General features: G+C 35.2%; 2 protein-coding genes across 44 annotated transcripts in view; both read right to left on the bottom strand.

Annotated features, from left to right (window-relative positions):
* Positions 1-10679, bottom strand: part of LOC122333736 (calcium/calmodulin-dependent protein kinase type II subunit beta) — a 58574-nt gene extending 47895 nt beyond the window's left edge. For 14 of the 43 annotated variants that reach the window (XM_043231481.1, XM_043231463.1, XM_043231474.1 and 11 more), the window contains exons 1-2: positions 10331-10636; positions 5467-5561 (exon numbers count right to left, since the gene is read on the bottom strand). In XM_043231481.1, the coding sequence (XP_043087416.1) occupies positions 5467-5561; positions 10331-10392 (157 nt within the window). In that variant the 5' untranslated portion in view covers positions 10393-10636. Of the gene's footprint in view, positions 1-5466; positions 5562-10330 lie in introns of all 43 variants that reach the window. The other 29 variants (XM_043231470.1, XM_043231454.1, XM_043231460.1 and 26 more) reach the window with 16 other exon arrangements.
* Positions 10680-12136: 1457 nt separating this feature from the next.
* On the bottom strand, positions 12137-17134 carry nudcd3 (NudC domain containing 3). The gene is made up of 6 exons (XM_043231434.1): positions 16796-17134; positions 15616-15902; positions 14970-15102; positions 14714-14857; positions 13326-13514; positions 12137-12760 (listed from the first exon to the last, which is right to left on the bottom strand). The coding sequence occupies exons 1-6, from the start codon at positions 16991-16993 to the stop codon at positions 12650-12652; spliced, it is 1062 nt and encodes a 353-aa protein (XP_043087369.1). The 5' UTR covers positions 16994-17134; the 3' UTR covers positions 12137-12649.
* Between the last annotated feature and the right edge of the window lie 14 nt (positions 17135-17148).

Raw genomic sequence — 17148 nt, 5'->3', positions numbered from 1 at the left:
AGCTCCAAAACCATTATAAAGCAGCATAATGTTTTTGTGCCCTGTATTTCAAGCGTTCTGAAGCCGTTCCATAGTTCAGCGCGAGGTACAGATGAGTCATTAAAATGGAAGTTCACATAAACTTGTCTCCGTTGCGGCTGTCTGTCATCCTCCATTCAGCATTCAAACTGTACGTCGTGTTCGGTTACTACAGTCAAAACAATTTGATTCTCTTAAAGAGCACTCAATAAGAGATTTAAAGCTGTCAAGAGAAATGTTTAATATAGCAAAGCGCAGATTTAATGCACTACGCATCAATATCTCTTCCCCTTTGAACTTTTCTATGCAGACTCCGAGGACTGCGCCGCCTGAGAGTGTTGTTTTAAAGAGCACGGGATGCACATAAAAATTACCAATAGTCTTTGTTGCTGCCTTCATTACTGTGCTATACATTTAAAAGAAATGTCTTTTCATTTTATAGTAGGCCTATATACTTATGAATGCATTTACCCATTTTTTTATGAATTTATTTTACAACAATACAAAGAGCAACATGTAACATTTTACCAGATTTAGCCCTCCACTTATTTTATTTTTTATTATTCTAATTTTTTTTTTTTTTAGCAAAATGAAGTGATCTATACATGATCAATAAAAATGGATCATTTTTCATTGATTTATTAAAAAAAATAAAAATAAGAAAAAAATTCAGTATCGAGATGATCCTTCAGAAAAAATTTTTACGATCCTTTGATAAATTCACATTTATAATATCATTTATTATTTTATAACATTATAAATGCCTTCACTGAGCAATTCAAAACATCTTTGCTAAACTGAAGCATTTATTTCTTTAAAGAAAAACAAAGCAACGAATACATAAGTCTTCCTTTTATGCCTTTTTTCGTAGAAGGATTGTTCAAAAATGACACCACTATCTTGAGAGCAGCTTGCATTTAAGTGGTAACAAAAAACGTGATGCATAATGTTTGTTTTTAAAATTAGAAAATTTCGTTTCACAAAAAACAACATAAAAGCTCTGTGATATTCGCTTTTCCCTCCAGTCAAACGGTCAACTGATACTGATCTCAGATCGTATCTGCGCATTTAAAGCCATTTGCACATCACTTCAATAACTGCGGCAAAGGTCAGACTCAGCACCGCGCGGCCCACACCATCTACTGACCGGCGGCTGGAGATCAGGCCACCTCTACTAGAGGGAGTGTAGAGAGATCTGCATGATACAGAGAGACAGACGACCGCTCCGGCACACCCCACGGAGGAAGCCTGCTGTCTGCCATGCATGAGTCACACGGGAAAGAGGCCACAGATCGTCTTCGGTGCTTCATGGCACGCGGCTGGCTGTCCATCATCCCAGCATCATCACGCGCTCCCAAATGGACTAGTACGCAGCTACCGTTAAAAAGTCTGCGAAATCCCATTTTATTTTGATGTACTACAAAAAGCACAAGCCTACGTTTCTGCGAATCGAACGCGCGTCGAAAGCCAGTTCTACAACAGGAGGCGTAAAACGGCCATGAAAAATGTTTTGCGTGTAAAAAACATAATGCAAAAGTTCGAGGTTGGGAAGATTTTTGAGTAATTTTTTTTTTTAACTGAAGCTGCATTCATGTGATCAAAAATACAGTTAAAATAGTAATATTGTGCAGGGTTATTATCATTACCTACCTAAAACAGAATGTGAGAAACAAATAGCCTAACTGAAATAAAATATTAAAAAGTAATATAAAAAAAACGAATAAATTTAACTAGTTGTGAAAGAATAATTGAATTGTCTTTTAAGATACTAAAATATGCAATACATTTTAATAATTTACAATAAATAAATAAATAAATATATATATATATATATATATATATATATATATATATATATATATATATATATATATATATATATATATATATATATATATATATATATATATATATATATATACCAAAACACAACTAAAAAAAAATTCTCATAAAATTAATACAACTATAATAGTATATGAACTGTACTAAAATAATACTGCTTGGGAAATATTATTTAATTTTAAAAGAACAGTGTTCTATTTATATTTAAAAAACGACAAAGCTGAATTTTTAGCATAATTACTGTCACATGATCCTTCAGAAATCATTCTAATATACTGATTTATCACATACATTCATTATTATTACCAAGGTTGTGCTGCTTCATATTTTTGTGGATTTTTTCCCCCCAGGATTCTTTAATGAGCAAAGTTCATTAAACTGAAAAAGAAAAATAATAATAAGCCTTTTATACCATTTTCAATTAATTAACAGTATTCATTTCTTTAAGAAGCAAATACACTGCACCAACTTTTAAACCTTAATAAAACGACATTTTTTTAAAAAATGCACGCTATCATTTAAACCGAAGGTACAGTCAGTTTCAAGAGCGTCGCTGTGGCCTTACTACAACCCTCCCAAACACACACACACACACACCAGCTCGTGAAGTTGTCACATCGAGCAGCGCGAGTGGTGTGAAGCTGTGAGAATGCTGACACCCAAACACCACAAAACGCCTCTGCAGCAAAGAGCATCAGACCCTGCCGAGACCGACTACTTCATCACCAGACTACAGCAATCAAGCACACCTGTGCACATCACTCACAGCACGCTGCATCTACACAGCAGTTCTACATTTCTCTCAAGTACTTAGTCAACACTCAACTCACCTCACTCGTCTACGATTTCAAATTAAACCGATATTTTACTGTAAGTTTGTATATTACCTCCTGAATTCAATTAACATGTAAATTAAAAAAAGAGAGAATATATATCCCTTTAACACTAAAATATAATAATAATTATTATTATTTTTATTATTATTACTACTATTATTATATTAAAGAATAAAACTTTACAGGAAAACTCTACTAACATTTAATTGAAGTCTTAAATTATTTATTTATATTTTACACATTAAATAAAAAGGAAAAAAAAGAAAAAAAGAAATGACTTTTTTTAAATATTCCCTGTAAAATAAACATGTTTTATGACAAAAATAATTGTATTTTTATTTAATTATAATATTAGTATTTATTGTTGCATTGAATTCTTTATTCTTTACGTTATCTATAAAGCTTTCATTTAGACAGAAAAAGATTAGTACTGAATTTTTTTACTGTAAAAAAACAGTAAAAGTGTTTATTTCTGAAGAAAAACAACAAATGCAATATTTTTCTGTAAAATTAAAAACTAGTACTTATGGAAAAAAAGTCCAGCAAAAAAAGGCATTTATCACAGTTATAAAACTATATCGTGACTGCTTATTATTATTATTATTATCAACATTAGTTTTTAGATATTAGGTATTTAGATTTAAAAAAATCTTTGCGAATATTGTGCAGCCAAAACGTACTTTGATTGCACCATTCAACCAGAAAAAAATACATAGGTCAGGACTGAAGTTAATCCACTGGTCATTGATTCATTGTACAAATAGCAGGAGTGACAATTAATTCATCAAAAACATATCTCCACAAAATACCCAGAATAACTATAAACGGAGGAACAGAAACAGGGACACAGGAAGACCAACTGTATGCAACTGTGCTCAGTTTGCATGGCAGGATAATAGCCTGTCAGAAACAATTACAGCCCCAACAATCGCTTTCATCGCTATTTATCCCAGCACCAAGCCATTATAATTGGAAACAATCACCGAGTCGATTGCATGCGTGTGTTTGTGACACTTTGGGTGAATCCAGGTCAACTCCATACTGCATTGCAGGTGCTGCGATTATGCACAAAGTATTCCCAGCAAATCACAACTCTTGTTGTGTAATAACACAATCTATATTGAGGAAGGGGCTTCGTCGCTATTGGCTGCGCTCGGTGTCAATCACTCCACCCAGGCCCCGCCCCTTAACATTTGCTCCAGTTCCTGCAAGCCACGTTAACTCTTTCAGCGCCGACACTGCCTTCCCACGACGCCCGAACCTCGTTTCTGTAGTCAAACCGCGATACCACTAACGCAGGCGGAAGTGTGAGTGAAAGCGAATCTTCGCACGGGCTTTGGAGGACAGCGAGGCGTCAGATGTGGTCACGAGCTGAGTCAAAACGACAGCAGCCATGACGAAGCGACAATCTGAACTTTTTCCACTTGATGTGTGGCGCGGCTTTGTTTCAGGAGCGCACAAAAGCTCCCGGTGCTGGAGCGGCGGCGTGGGTGTGTGTGTGTGTTCGAGTGTGTTCCCTTGGCATGTCGGACGCACAGACGCGCTGTCAGCGGCGTGCCAAACGGTCAGGCTGCCCGTGATGACCTGCAGACCGTGTGATTATCCTGTGCGTGGCCAACGCTTCCCAAAACACACACACACACACACACACACACACCAGAGACATCACGGAGCACCCCAACAAACTAGTCTGACATCTTTATATGCACCTAGTCATTTAAAGTGGCCTCATTATGCTTATTTATTATAATAATGTTATAATGTTTTGTTTTTATTACGTCCTAGTTTTGTGTTAAATGTCTTTTTTTCTGCATATTTAGTTGATCTGTCCAATTTTTAGCTGACAAACACTGTTTAACAAGCTGAAGCCTAGTAAACTATTCCTGTCTAATTCTAGTTTAGGCTAAGCCCCGTCTATGAAACTGGACCTAAAAGTCTGGAAATATCAGTCTAGTTTTACTCAAATACCACTTTAATCATGGTGCATGGATATACTGATAATCGCTATTATTTTGCTCCAAATTGCAATTGAATTCGCCGATCAAGATTGTTGTCAATTGAGAAATTACATCAGAATTATTGGCTAAAGCTAGGTTTACTGTGGTAATTGTTACTTTCATACTTTTTTTTTTTTTTTAAAGCATCATCTTTTAAAAGGTTTGGCCTCAAAAAGATTTTTTGACAGAAATGAATACCTTTACGCAGCAAGAACGGCGTCACTTTGTTCAAAAGTGGCATTCGTTATGTTCCAAAGATTTCCAGAAAAAAAATGCCATTTGATTAATTGAAAAAGTAGCACGTTTTACACGTTTTAAAACATTGACTATAATTGATATTTTTTCTTGAGCAGAAAAATCGGAATATCAGATTAATTTCTGTAGCATCATGTGACGCTGAAGACTGGAGTAATGACGCTGAAAATTCAGCTTTGCGTCAAGGGAAAAAAATTTAAAAGTTATGTTAATATTTCACAACATTACTTATTGCTATTAATATATATATATATATATAGATATATATATATGAGATATATATATATATATGATATATATATATATGAGATATATATATATGATATATATATATATATATATATATATATATATATATATATATATATATATATATATATATATATATATATATATATTTATATATTTTTTTTTTTTTAATTTAATTTCATTTAAAAAAAATTTTTCCATATCATCTCAAAGTGCAAATCAACCCCCTTTTCCCTGGCCAAAGTTTTTTTCCAGCAGTCCTGATTTACCTCTTGCCGAGAGCTTTTTGGTGTTGATGATTTTGGCAGCATGCTCTTGGCCCGTGCACAGCTTGACACAACGTCGCACTACTGAGAAGGCCCCCCTGAAGAAACAGACAAGAGAAGAAAACACACCGTTGAACTTGATGCGGAACGCAAAAAAAAAACAGGTTCAAAACCCTTCAAAAATGGCTTAAAGGGACACTTGTGTTCTCCGTTTGTGTTCCCATTTTATTTTTGGGCGAGCTGTTAAGAAGAACGACGGTTATGCAGGTCTGCCTCTTCGGAGCCAAATCGGAAAAATTAAAACAACAAGCAGGTGTTTGATGCGCAAATATTCATGATATCCACATGGGAACAAAATGTAGAACGCACTCTTGTCTTTCAGAAGCCTCCTTGGGTTTATTTTCAGAAAGACCTGCGTTATGAAAACCACTTGAGACAGTCATGATAATGGTCTGATGTCATTCCTTACCGGCTAAATTTAGCCCACCTTGTTACGGTTACACAATGCGCTCGGCATGTCTCAAGCAGCCGCTGCGGATCCGTGACTTCCCGCCCCTCATCGACAGGCTCAAATGCCCTTGGAAACACCCATGTGATGATAACATGTGATAAAAATCAGACCATATGCCCCCCGTGACCTCAGGCTAATCACCTGCGCACGATTCGCTCGGCTAGCGGACTAGAAGAAACCGAGCCGGGAAGATCTTGAGCATCACTGGCTGCGGATCGTCATCAAATCAAACACTTAACGTAGTAATACAACGTTTAAGGACTTTTTGTAACACGACAGGGTTTACCATGTAAACTAGCAATGAATGTGTCAGTAGTAGGGCTATTTATTTTGTCTATTATTCAATCAATTCTCATTTTTACGAAACAACAAATGCCGTTTAGGCGCTGATTAATATGGAGCGACAGATCAGCTACGGTCAGGCTCCCTTCTAACTTTATTATTTTAAGAACTTCATCAAGTGCATTATTCCCTTATATTTTTCTACAGCGTTAGTTGAGTTTTGTTTTCCTTGAGAAAAGTTGGCATGTGCCTGCAACTGTTTTTTCCGAAATAATCGATACTGAATCTAATTGAACTGGTAATCGAATCAAATCGCAAGCTAGAATGAGAATCGAATTGAATCGTGTGTCAAAACCCAGCCACAGTACAGTTAACAAAACCTGAAATTAAAAAAATTAAATAATAATAAAATAATAAATAATAATTAATTAAAATAATAATAATAAATTAATTAAAAATAATAGTAATAATAATATGTATTTATTTATTTATTTATTTATTATTATTATTATTACTATTATTTTTAATTAACACACAAATTAAGGCATTAATAATAATTTCTCATTTTAATTTAACACTATATTTTACTTTAGTTTAAAATTCAGCACTCATTCCAACTTGATGTATTAAAATAACTGAAATTGAAATTAATAAAAACTATATAGAGTGTAAAAATGCAGAGTGTAAAACTCCAAGGAAAAACCTATAGACATAAGAAAACACAAAATGATCAAAACACTTACTATATTACTTTAATGAAAACAGAAATAACTCAAAATATTGATACAATTTATAATAGCATCCAAATCACACTGCCAATAACTTGTTATAATTAAAATAAAACTGTAAACTCAATACATTAAAATTAAAGTGAATTTGGGCGTCAAAAAATTTAACTGTACTATTAAAAAAAAATAAAAATTCTACGATTTAATATATGCATAACATTTCACAGATATTAAACTATTAAGTTATTAGTGTTTTAAAGATTAACTTTTTGCGAATGCAAAATTAAACAAATATTGGCCCATGTATAAGTATTTAATGCATATAATTAAATACAATGATAAGGTTTGTACTTATTAACAGGTTAATAAGTATAATGTAATTGGGGACAACATACATTGAAGCATATGCAGTTATACTACTGTAAATAACACGCAAAAGAACATTAAAATGATTTTGCATAATATTTACTTAAAATAATAATTTCGGCATTTACTAAAGAATGCAATGCTGTTACAATAAAAGTCCTACTTGTGACATTTATCAAAATCAAGAGACAAACTTTTCAGCCAATCCCGATAATTAAAAAAAATGGCAAATATCAGCCAATAAACTCAGTCAACCCCTATAATTTATTATAGTTATTAAATGTAAATTGTTGTCAGCGTGTGGGAAGCTACACATTCAAGCAGAAAAATGAAGAAGAAAATTGTGGACTAATAAAGCGGAAGGTCAGGAGTCGTTCGCCCTGGATGGGGTGGAAGCCAGAGAGCGGCTCGTGTCGTTTGGTTAGTGCTGGAAACAGCCTGACACTGAGCTGATTTACTGCCGCCGGCCTGTCAGGAAAACTGAACCGCCGGGCTGCGGAGGTGTTTAGGGTAAACCGGCACACAGCAGCAGAAAGCATGCACACAAACCCCCCCCCCAAAAAAACCACCAACAACAACAAGTTCAAAACTGTGTAACTGTACACTAAAGCATCACAATTTTATTTTAACATTTTTAAATAATATAATATAATGTAAATTAAATTTAAAAACAATATATATTAATTTATATTTTTAAATGTAATTTATTCCTGCCAAAGCAGCCAGATCAATCATTTTAATATGCTGAGTTTTTTTTTCTTATACAACACACACACATTATACTTCTATATATTAGTCATGTGAAACGATCCAAAATAAAAGTTTTTGTTCATATATGAGTGTGTGTGAATGTGTAATATATATATATATATATATATATATATATATATATATATATATATATATATATATATATATATATATATATATATATATATATTCACAAATGTAAATATAAATAATATATATGCCTATGTTGATAATTACTCCATTTATAAAAATATTTCTATATAACAAATTCATATTTGTACGTATATTTGCTTACAGCATGCATGATGTGTACAGTTATCTAAAAAACATCTGTAAAGAAAAGGTTAAAATGCATGTCTCCACCACAAAATAAGGATGTGCTCAAATATTCAGTCGAGCATGATGAAGATGTGCTGAAACATCAAATGCAAAATTGTTTAATTAAAAATAATAATATAATTTTATATATATATATATATATATATATATATATATATATATATATATATATATATATATATATATATATATATATATATTTATTTATTTTTTTTTTTTTCTCATCAGTGAGCGGAAACATACGCTATGTTGAGGTGAACCGGAAATGAAACCCGCAAGTATTTATAAAAACGAGAAGTTTAAAAAGTTATGAGACTAATGAAATCGCTTTTACGAGCAGTCTATCTACCACTATTTGTGTGTTTTTATGACTGCGGGTGATTCACACGGGGCCTGTTCAATAATTCTGGAGTGAAAAAAAAAAAAAAAAAAAAAGGTGCAAAAGAAACGCAATACTGACTGACTGGAGGGGTGGGGGGGCTGAGAGAGTAAAATAATTTCCTAACGTCAGGCTGCTGGCATGTCTCTCTCACACACACACACACACACACACACACACACACACGGAGAGAGTCAGATTATAGACAGCAAACAGCCGTCAGGGCAGCTCTCACAGCTCCAAATATCACCGGACAGAACGACACAATGTAGCTGCCCAGAGTTTACCATACTTTGTAACGTTCATTACAGAACCCCAGAAACACTGTAACATCCCTTCATCTAACACTCAGGCTTCAAAACAGATTAATGCGCATACTTTAGCTACTACTACTGCTTTGAAAGTACTAATACGCATTTTAAGGGACTAATATGCAGCATTTAAAAAGTTTTAAATTTTGTACCTATAGGATCCTGCCCCAAAGACAGCGTTGTACCTTTTTTCCAAACAGCGTAGAGATAAAATAGTGACCTTTTGGCCTGATTATGCGCTCAAACGTACCACGCTGAACCCAACCTCCAAATAACCCCGACAGCTGATAATTATAATCAGACATATGAAATAACCTCACTGTAAGTCACATTTTCCTGACAGCTCCTCTGGGCCTTCTGCATGAAATGCACCGATATTCTCAGGATTATGCTAAATACTCCCATGCATATTAACGCGACCCCCCTTCTTAAATCTAGATACAGGACATATCCACATTAACATGCAATACCCTTTGAATTAACCCCTGATTGACCATGTTTCATCTTTGATTCAATACGCTTGCTATAAGAGCTCTTCAGTTAATGCATTTCAAAGCAAACCCCCGTTATTTTCCAAACGGCGCATAAAAAGCATGCATCGCCCTCAGATTTAACACCTGCATGCTCATTTTCATAATCAGAGACTGCATGCACATAAGTATTCACTCTAATATGCACAGCGGTGGGTGTATTTAAATGCAACTCCCCTCTAATGTTCCCTGACAGCTCCTCCGAGCTTTCTGCATGAAATGCAGCAGAGGACCCACAGAGCATGCAATACCCTCAGAATTAACCCCCGGCGGCTAATATTTATCAGCACAGGCAGTTAAAATAAACACAGTAGTGGGAGCATTTGAATGCAACTCCCTCTGATGTTTCCTGACAGCTCGAGTTCAAACGTGCAAAAAAAAAAAAAATGAATGCGCATATAGTAAATCTCAAACATGATAAGTATTTAAACGCAGCGCGCTTTTAGGGTTCAAGACAAATACTCAACGCATTTCAGATCAAACCTCCTCCAAATGCTCGCTTTTTATCACTAGAGACATATCTAGTTAAGTGGGATTCAAACGCAACTCCCAATGTTTCCCGGACAACTCCTTTGAGCTTCTGAATAAGAATGCGCGTTCGGGAAACGCGCGAACATCGATACGAGACGCCCGGGTAACGCACAGGCGCCAGCGGAGACCGAGAACCTTACTTTCCAAGTTCTTCGTACAGCTGGTACTCGTCGGTGAAGCGCGTGCAAGTTGTCGTTGCCATTTCTCAGCCCTCGGCGTTCGCGGTAATATCCGAGCTGTGCGTGCAGCGCTGCGATTATTCTCCCGTGCCTTCGACCCGCGGGGGTTTTTGAGGACGAAACTTCTACGTGGACACGGACTCGAGTGAGGGAGAGGCTCGCCGACGAGCAGGCTCGACCGCTTTACCGACCTCTCGCCGAATGCGCCGTTCAACTGCAGTGCACTCGTTTTCCGCCGCGAGTTGTCGCCGCTGGAGGGCGCTGCGGAGCTCACACCTGCTCCGTTTTTCACCCTTCTGCTAGGTGCGCGGAGAGAGGTGCCCTCGTTACGTAACTTGACTGCACGTTTAGAAACGAATAATCTTCTGTTTAGCTCGCCAAATCTAGGCAAGACGCAACGGCTCATCTAAAAAAACAATGATTGGCCTCAAGCTAAACGCAGGTCTATTTGATTGGTTATAGCGCTCAGCGCTGGAAAAACGCGCAAAAAGCGATCTGGCGTAATTCTAACGCTTTTCTTTTTCACATGCAATTTTAATCGCGACACCAGTTATCGCTTTTAATAACATATTAAACTGAATACATAAATGGACACACACACATATATTTATATATACATATGTATATGTGTATATATGTGTGTGTATATATATATATATATGTATATATACATATACACACACACACACACACATATATATATATACATATATATATATATATATATATATATATATATATATATATATATACACACATATATATATATATATATATACACACACACATATATATATATATATATATATATATATATATATATATATATACACACACATATATATATATATATATATATATATATATACACACACATATATATATATATATATATATATATATATATATATATATACACACACACATATATATATATATATATATATATATATATATATATATATACACACACACACATATATATATATATATATATATATATATATATATATATATATATATATATATATATATATATATAGATTGATAGACCAAATTCCCTTTATAATCAATCACAAGTTGTAAAAACAAAGAAAACTGTTCTGATGTGCAGCAAAAAAAAAAAAAAGTTGAACATGATAAGAAAGAAAGATGATGAAAGAAATAAGCTAAATCATTGAAAACTCCCATTTAGTTGTTTTAAGTTTTACTCTACAAGAACTTTTACAAATTTGCCCGTCTACATTGTCTTGATGCAAGATAAGGGGTAGCCAAGGTTCTTAGCTGAAGAATTAAATATTAGTCTTGTGGTCAGAAAGACTAAAAAGAAAACAAAAAGTAGCGAACAGCGTTATTTGGGAGAGTTAAGAAAAATCTTACCAAACTCCAGCATATTCAGTTTGCCAGACACTACTGGTACATCAAATGGGACTGAGTTCTGTGGTCAAGTGGAGCTAAAAAGAGCTTTTTGGCACACAAGAGTTAGGTTTAATGCATACAGGGATTAAAATGTAAATCTGACTGCCTGTGCTAGAAATCTTACAATGGGCCACGGCTGGATCTTACAAAGCAAATATCAAAATCAACACAAAAATGGGTCACTGAGCACAAAATAAAAGTTCTGCCATGGCTGTCCAATTCCTCTGAACCCTACAGAAAATGTTGGAGTTTTATGATTTTAATAACTTATTTGTATTCAGTTCTTAGCTTGAAATGGGTGCAAATACTTTGCTATCTGATGCAGTGCGACAATAAATAAAACAAGCGTAATGTTTACAAAGGGTTTTATTAGAATCAGGCACAAAAATCCGATGCAAATGATGGAAACAAGTGGAGGAAAGAATTTCTTTCTCGCGTGAACTGCAGCAACCTGCTTAAAGAAACAGCGCAAACTTTTAACAGATCTGATGAAACTTCGTTTCTCTGCTGCCATTGCAGATGACTCGAACAATACGAACAATAACAATCAATGAGTCAGAATAATGGGCAAATGTAAGATCACAGACAAACATGGCCAAAGAAAACCTCAGTCGACTGACTTACTAAAATGATAAATGATCAATGGCCCAGTTTGCATGCCGCATAATAACTAACCATGAGACAATTATCAGTGCCAGTGAATCAGTGATATTGGCATGAGATGTGCAGTGCAGACGCTCTGATGTTCATTTTATAGCACCGCAAGAAACCGACACCATGACTGTACTTCAGTGTGTGTGTGTGTGTGTGTGTGTGTCTGTTTGTTACAGTAACTGCTGACTTTACATCTGTCATGTGACCTCAAAACTGGACAGCACTGGGTGGGATGTTGAACATGGAGGGGTCAAAGTCTTGGCCTTTAAATGGAGATCCCTCAGCGTTCCAGCCCTTCTTCAGCATCTCGTGGACTTTCTGAAACACAAAGTAAAATCCTTCAATGCAACACCGAGCGCCGAAGCTCTTAAAGGAACAGTCCACTCAAAAAGGAAAATGCTGAAAACGTACTCGTCCTCAGACTACCATAAATGTAGATAAGTAGGTTTCTACATATGAACAGATTTAGAGAAAATGAGCATTTGTTGTTGGATCCTGTGCATTGAGTGGTATACTGATAAAATCATCACAATAATCCACAAGTAATCCACACCACTTCAGTCCAGTCCAGCAATTAATGTCTTATGAAGACAAAAGCAGCGTGTTTGTAAATCAAACCCACGATTAAGATGATTTTAGCATTGAAGTGGAAAAAGTCTATCCGCTGTTGAAACTTTACCAACATATCTGAACCATTTTTGTTTGCAAACAGCGCCTGATCTGTGCATATTTTCTCATTTCGACGGCACCCATTGACTACAGAGTGATGCACATTTCTCTAAATCTATTCTGATGAGAGCGTGTACGCGTTCGGGTCCTTGGACTATGGCAAAGACCAGTTATGAAGCAATATAGACAATAATAATTTCCATTGCTTGCTCACAATCTCATGGCTCTGTGGTTTCCCCTGGAGTTTTTGTTGATAATCAAACGACAGGCGGTCCAGTACAGCGTGCTCCTCTTCATCTACAGTTGCCATAGAGCGCTCTCGGTTGATCTGGTTGACATCGATGTTGGCCTCACCCTTCAACACGGCGCTCCACCAAACCTCCCCGGTTTTACTGAGGGACAGCTGGAGGAAAAGACCAAATGATCATCAGCGCTATCTACAGCTACTAGTCCGTCAGATCTGTCTCCAGCTAACATTGCCTCAAATAATTCAAATAATAATAATCATTTCAATTCCATAGAGTATTTAGAAATACTACAAGGTGTACACAGAATACAATTTAACGATAGCAAATGAGATGTACACAAAACAGGCCTCTTATTAGGAACTATAAAGTTTCTGCAGGTTTTAAGAAGTTACATTTCAGATGTTTTATGACGATTTTATGACTAAAGTAAAGAGTATGATCACGCTGCAAAACAAAAAAGCCCTGTCTTGCCTTCTAGTGCAAATGTCTAAAGATTAATAAATCAATATACATTTCCTTGAGATACAAAGTAAGGGGTAAAAATTAGTTTTCTGAAAGATTGATTAGAAAGAAAGTTTGATTGAAATCAATAAGGGTTTATTTACAAACAACGGATAACTTTCTAATTTTTTAAACTTCATGTTTTGTATTATGATATTGTGCTTTTATTGTGTTAGTTAGCTGTATTTTGTAGTTATTTCTAAACTAATCAAATTAACTGCAGTCTGATTGGGATTAATTGGAATGCACAATGAAATATATATATTTTTTACATTTTTTAAAAACTTCAAAGAGTTATCGGTTTTTGCAAAATATCTCTTCATTTGCAAGAAATATATACATTACATATAACAATTATACCTAATGCTTGTTTTTATTTAGAGCATGAACTCACTTCATTTAGTTAAATTTCTCAGAAAACAAGAATTCATATTTTGAATTCGGACCTCAGGTACACGTCTTGATATATGGATGTTTTCATACTAAAATTATACTACAAATTAAGTCAAAACCCTAAAACTACTTTTTAGATTAAATAAAAAAAATTGTACAATTTAAATTAAAAAATAATGAAATAAAATTACATATTCCAGTCATTATTGGTTACATATATTGTTTATTTTAACTGGAAGTAAAATAAATAAAAAATAAAAATGTATGTAATAATATTAAATAGAAAATATGAATGCAAAAGTGCTGAAGGCATTACAAAAAAACATTTGAAACCATGTACTTGTCAACTTAAAAGACTGCCATTGATTTCTGAAAATGACAATAAAATGAATGCGGTCTCAAAATGGCTAAAAATCAGTCTACCATCATTTCATATACAGCATCCAAAAATAATGAGTACCAGAACGCATCGGCCAGGCTCCAGGCTCCATAGGGAACTTTCAGTGTTAATTTTGTGCGTGAATTCTCCCTGCATCAGGACTCTCTGTGATCCTCCCTCGTTCACGGCCACGCGGACCCTGCCTGGCTGCAGATCAACAGACACCTGAGCGGAAAGCAGACTCTTATCAGATAAGCTTTGCGGTAAGAAAGCAAGATACAAAGATGGAAAGGAGGATTCTTCCACCCAAAACCAGATGGCAGCAGGTTGCACGCACCTGTCGGCCTTTGACGATGTTAGGCTGCACGTGCACTCGAACTTCCACATCCGTGAAATCCTGCGACCAGGTGTAATTTTCTCTAATGGCACCATTGTAACTGTCTGCATTCGACTGAAAATGTTCTTGTCCACTGGAAATGTGAAATAGAACTTGGCTCAAAACAAAGCAGAAACTTCAGGACAGTTTTTGAAATAGGTCTCGCGTGCTCACTAAGGCTGCATTTGATGCATTAAAAATACAAAAAATAAACTAAAATATTGTAAAACATTAAACAATTTAAAACAACTGCTTTCTATTTAAATATATTTAAAAATTTTATTTATTCCTGTGACGCAGCGCTGAATTTTCAGTGTCACCTGACCCTTCAGAAATCATTATAGTTCCCTTTTTTTTATTAATATAGTTGTGCTGCTTAATATTTTTGTTGAAACTGTAATATATTTACAGGAGTCTTTGATGAATTGAAAGTTCAAAAATACAGAGTAATCTTTGAAACGTTATAAATGTCTTTACGGTCGCTCGTTTCACTTAATGTTCACTTAAAGTTTCTTTAAAAACAGAAAACTCACTGACTACAAGGTTTTGACAGTAGTGTCTTTCAGTATCGGTATTTCTGAGCAAATGATTTAAAAGTCAAGCATACACTTTGGCTGTGTTAGAATCAGAGTCTGACGGTGCTGCGGCTCCCGCTGTCTGTGCATCTCCTGAAGTGTCTGAGGCGCTGCTTTGAGTCTCTGTGCTCTGCGCTGATGGAGCTGGGACAGGTGTGGGCTCTTCTGTGCTCCTCTTCTCCTCCACAGGAGCTTCAGCCTCCCGTTCTGACTGAACCTCCAGCTCCTGTACTGCAGGAGGAGCGGCTTTATTGCCTTCCGCCAGCCTCGCTGCCCTCTCTCTGTCCTGCTCTGCCAGATTCTCAAATAACTTAAATGTCTGATTGGAAGAAAAAAATGTGAGAAAATACACTTACATAGACTCGTACGTTTGTTAATGCAACTACAAATGGCATAACACAACAAATAAATAGCTTAATCATTATAATTTACATGATTATTTGAATAAATAAATGTTTAATATAACAAATTATATTATTTTTAAGACATTTACAGCAATTATAAAGTGGCATAATGTAAATAAAATACATTAATATAATTATTTTTTAATTTTTTTTTATTTATAAAAAATAGGACATCATCAACTTCAAAAAATAATAAAAACAATATATATATATATATATATATATACACACACATACGATTTTGTTTTTGAAAAAAGTGTTATTTAAAGAAAATGTTACACCAACATATGCATGTAAATATTATATTTTTATTAAATTAATTATGATTCATTTCCCTTCATTTAATTATTTTAATACTATTAATAATGCATTTTTCTTCTGTCACAAACGTCTAAATCGCTGACATAGCTAGGTGTCACACATTAAAAGCGAGCAAATATGTTAATATCATAGGGCTAATAATTTGGGATGTAAATCGCTCTCGCTGTTCATGTTATAAGAAAAAAATTATGACAATATCTTAAATTTTAGGGGATTTATGGAGTTGTTGCCCTACATTACATTTGTCAACAAACAACTGTAAGATGACGTCAAGGTCTGAGGGCGGGGCCAACGCGTTAACTGACTTCATATAAATAATTATATAAAATAATTTTGTTTAATTGTTTTAATTAAGTTAACATAAACTGAGAGTCCTAATAATAATCATATAATTCCCAGCGGATGCCATCACTGCACTACGGTACTTCCACTTTATTTCTAAATGATCCGGTCAGTTTAACGGATCAAAACAAAAGTCAGTCAGTACCTTGAACACCATTTTTTCAGCTACTCCTGGCGGGAAGCCCATGCGGTCCTGTGGGCCGGTGAGGAGGCGGTAGAAGTCCGTCTTTCTGTAGAGGAACCCAAAATAAACCTGCAGGAAATTCTGAATGTTTCCAACATGCTGCAGGATCCCTAACAGCGCGTTATCGTACAGCTCGGTCATTTCCACCGGAGAAGACATGGCCGAGCAGCTCAGCGGGATCAAATCTGACTGGAGGCTGTTTGAGTCGAATGCTTAATGACGGAAAGCAAACGCAAAGCAACAGAGGGCCAGCAGAAAACTTGGGCAACGGGACTGCAACAACACTACAACCGATCTTTCGAGATTGAGCAGCT

The sequence above is a fragment of the Puntigrus tetrazona genome, unplaced genomic scaffold (genome assembly GCF_018831695.1).
Source record: "Puntigrus tetrazona isolate hp1 unplaced genomic scaffold, ASM1883169v1 S000000373, whole genome shotgun sequence".
Lineage (NCBI taxonomy): Eukaryota > Metazoa > Chordata > Actinopteri > Cypriniformes > Cyprinidae > Puntigrus > Puntigrus tetrazona.
This window is presented reverse-complemented; position numbering and strand designations above follow the sequence as displayed.

Bases quoted from the DNA above. Each gene is read 5' to 3' on its own strand.
- nudcd3 (XM_043231434.1), bottom strand. From the start codon at position 16,993: ATGTCTTCTCCGGTGGAAATGACCGAGCTGTACGATAACGCGCTGTTA. The intron at 15,103-15,615 runs GTATGCTTGACT...TCACATTTCCAG, and splicing joins GATTCTAACACAGCCAAAGT to TGGACAAGAACATTTTCAGT. The intron at 13,515-14,713 runs GTACTCATTATT...CTTTTCCTCCAG, and splicing joins AGCCTGGCCGATGCGTTCTG to CTGTCCCTCAGTAAAACCGG.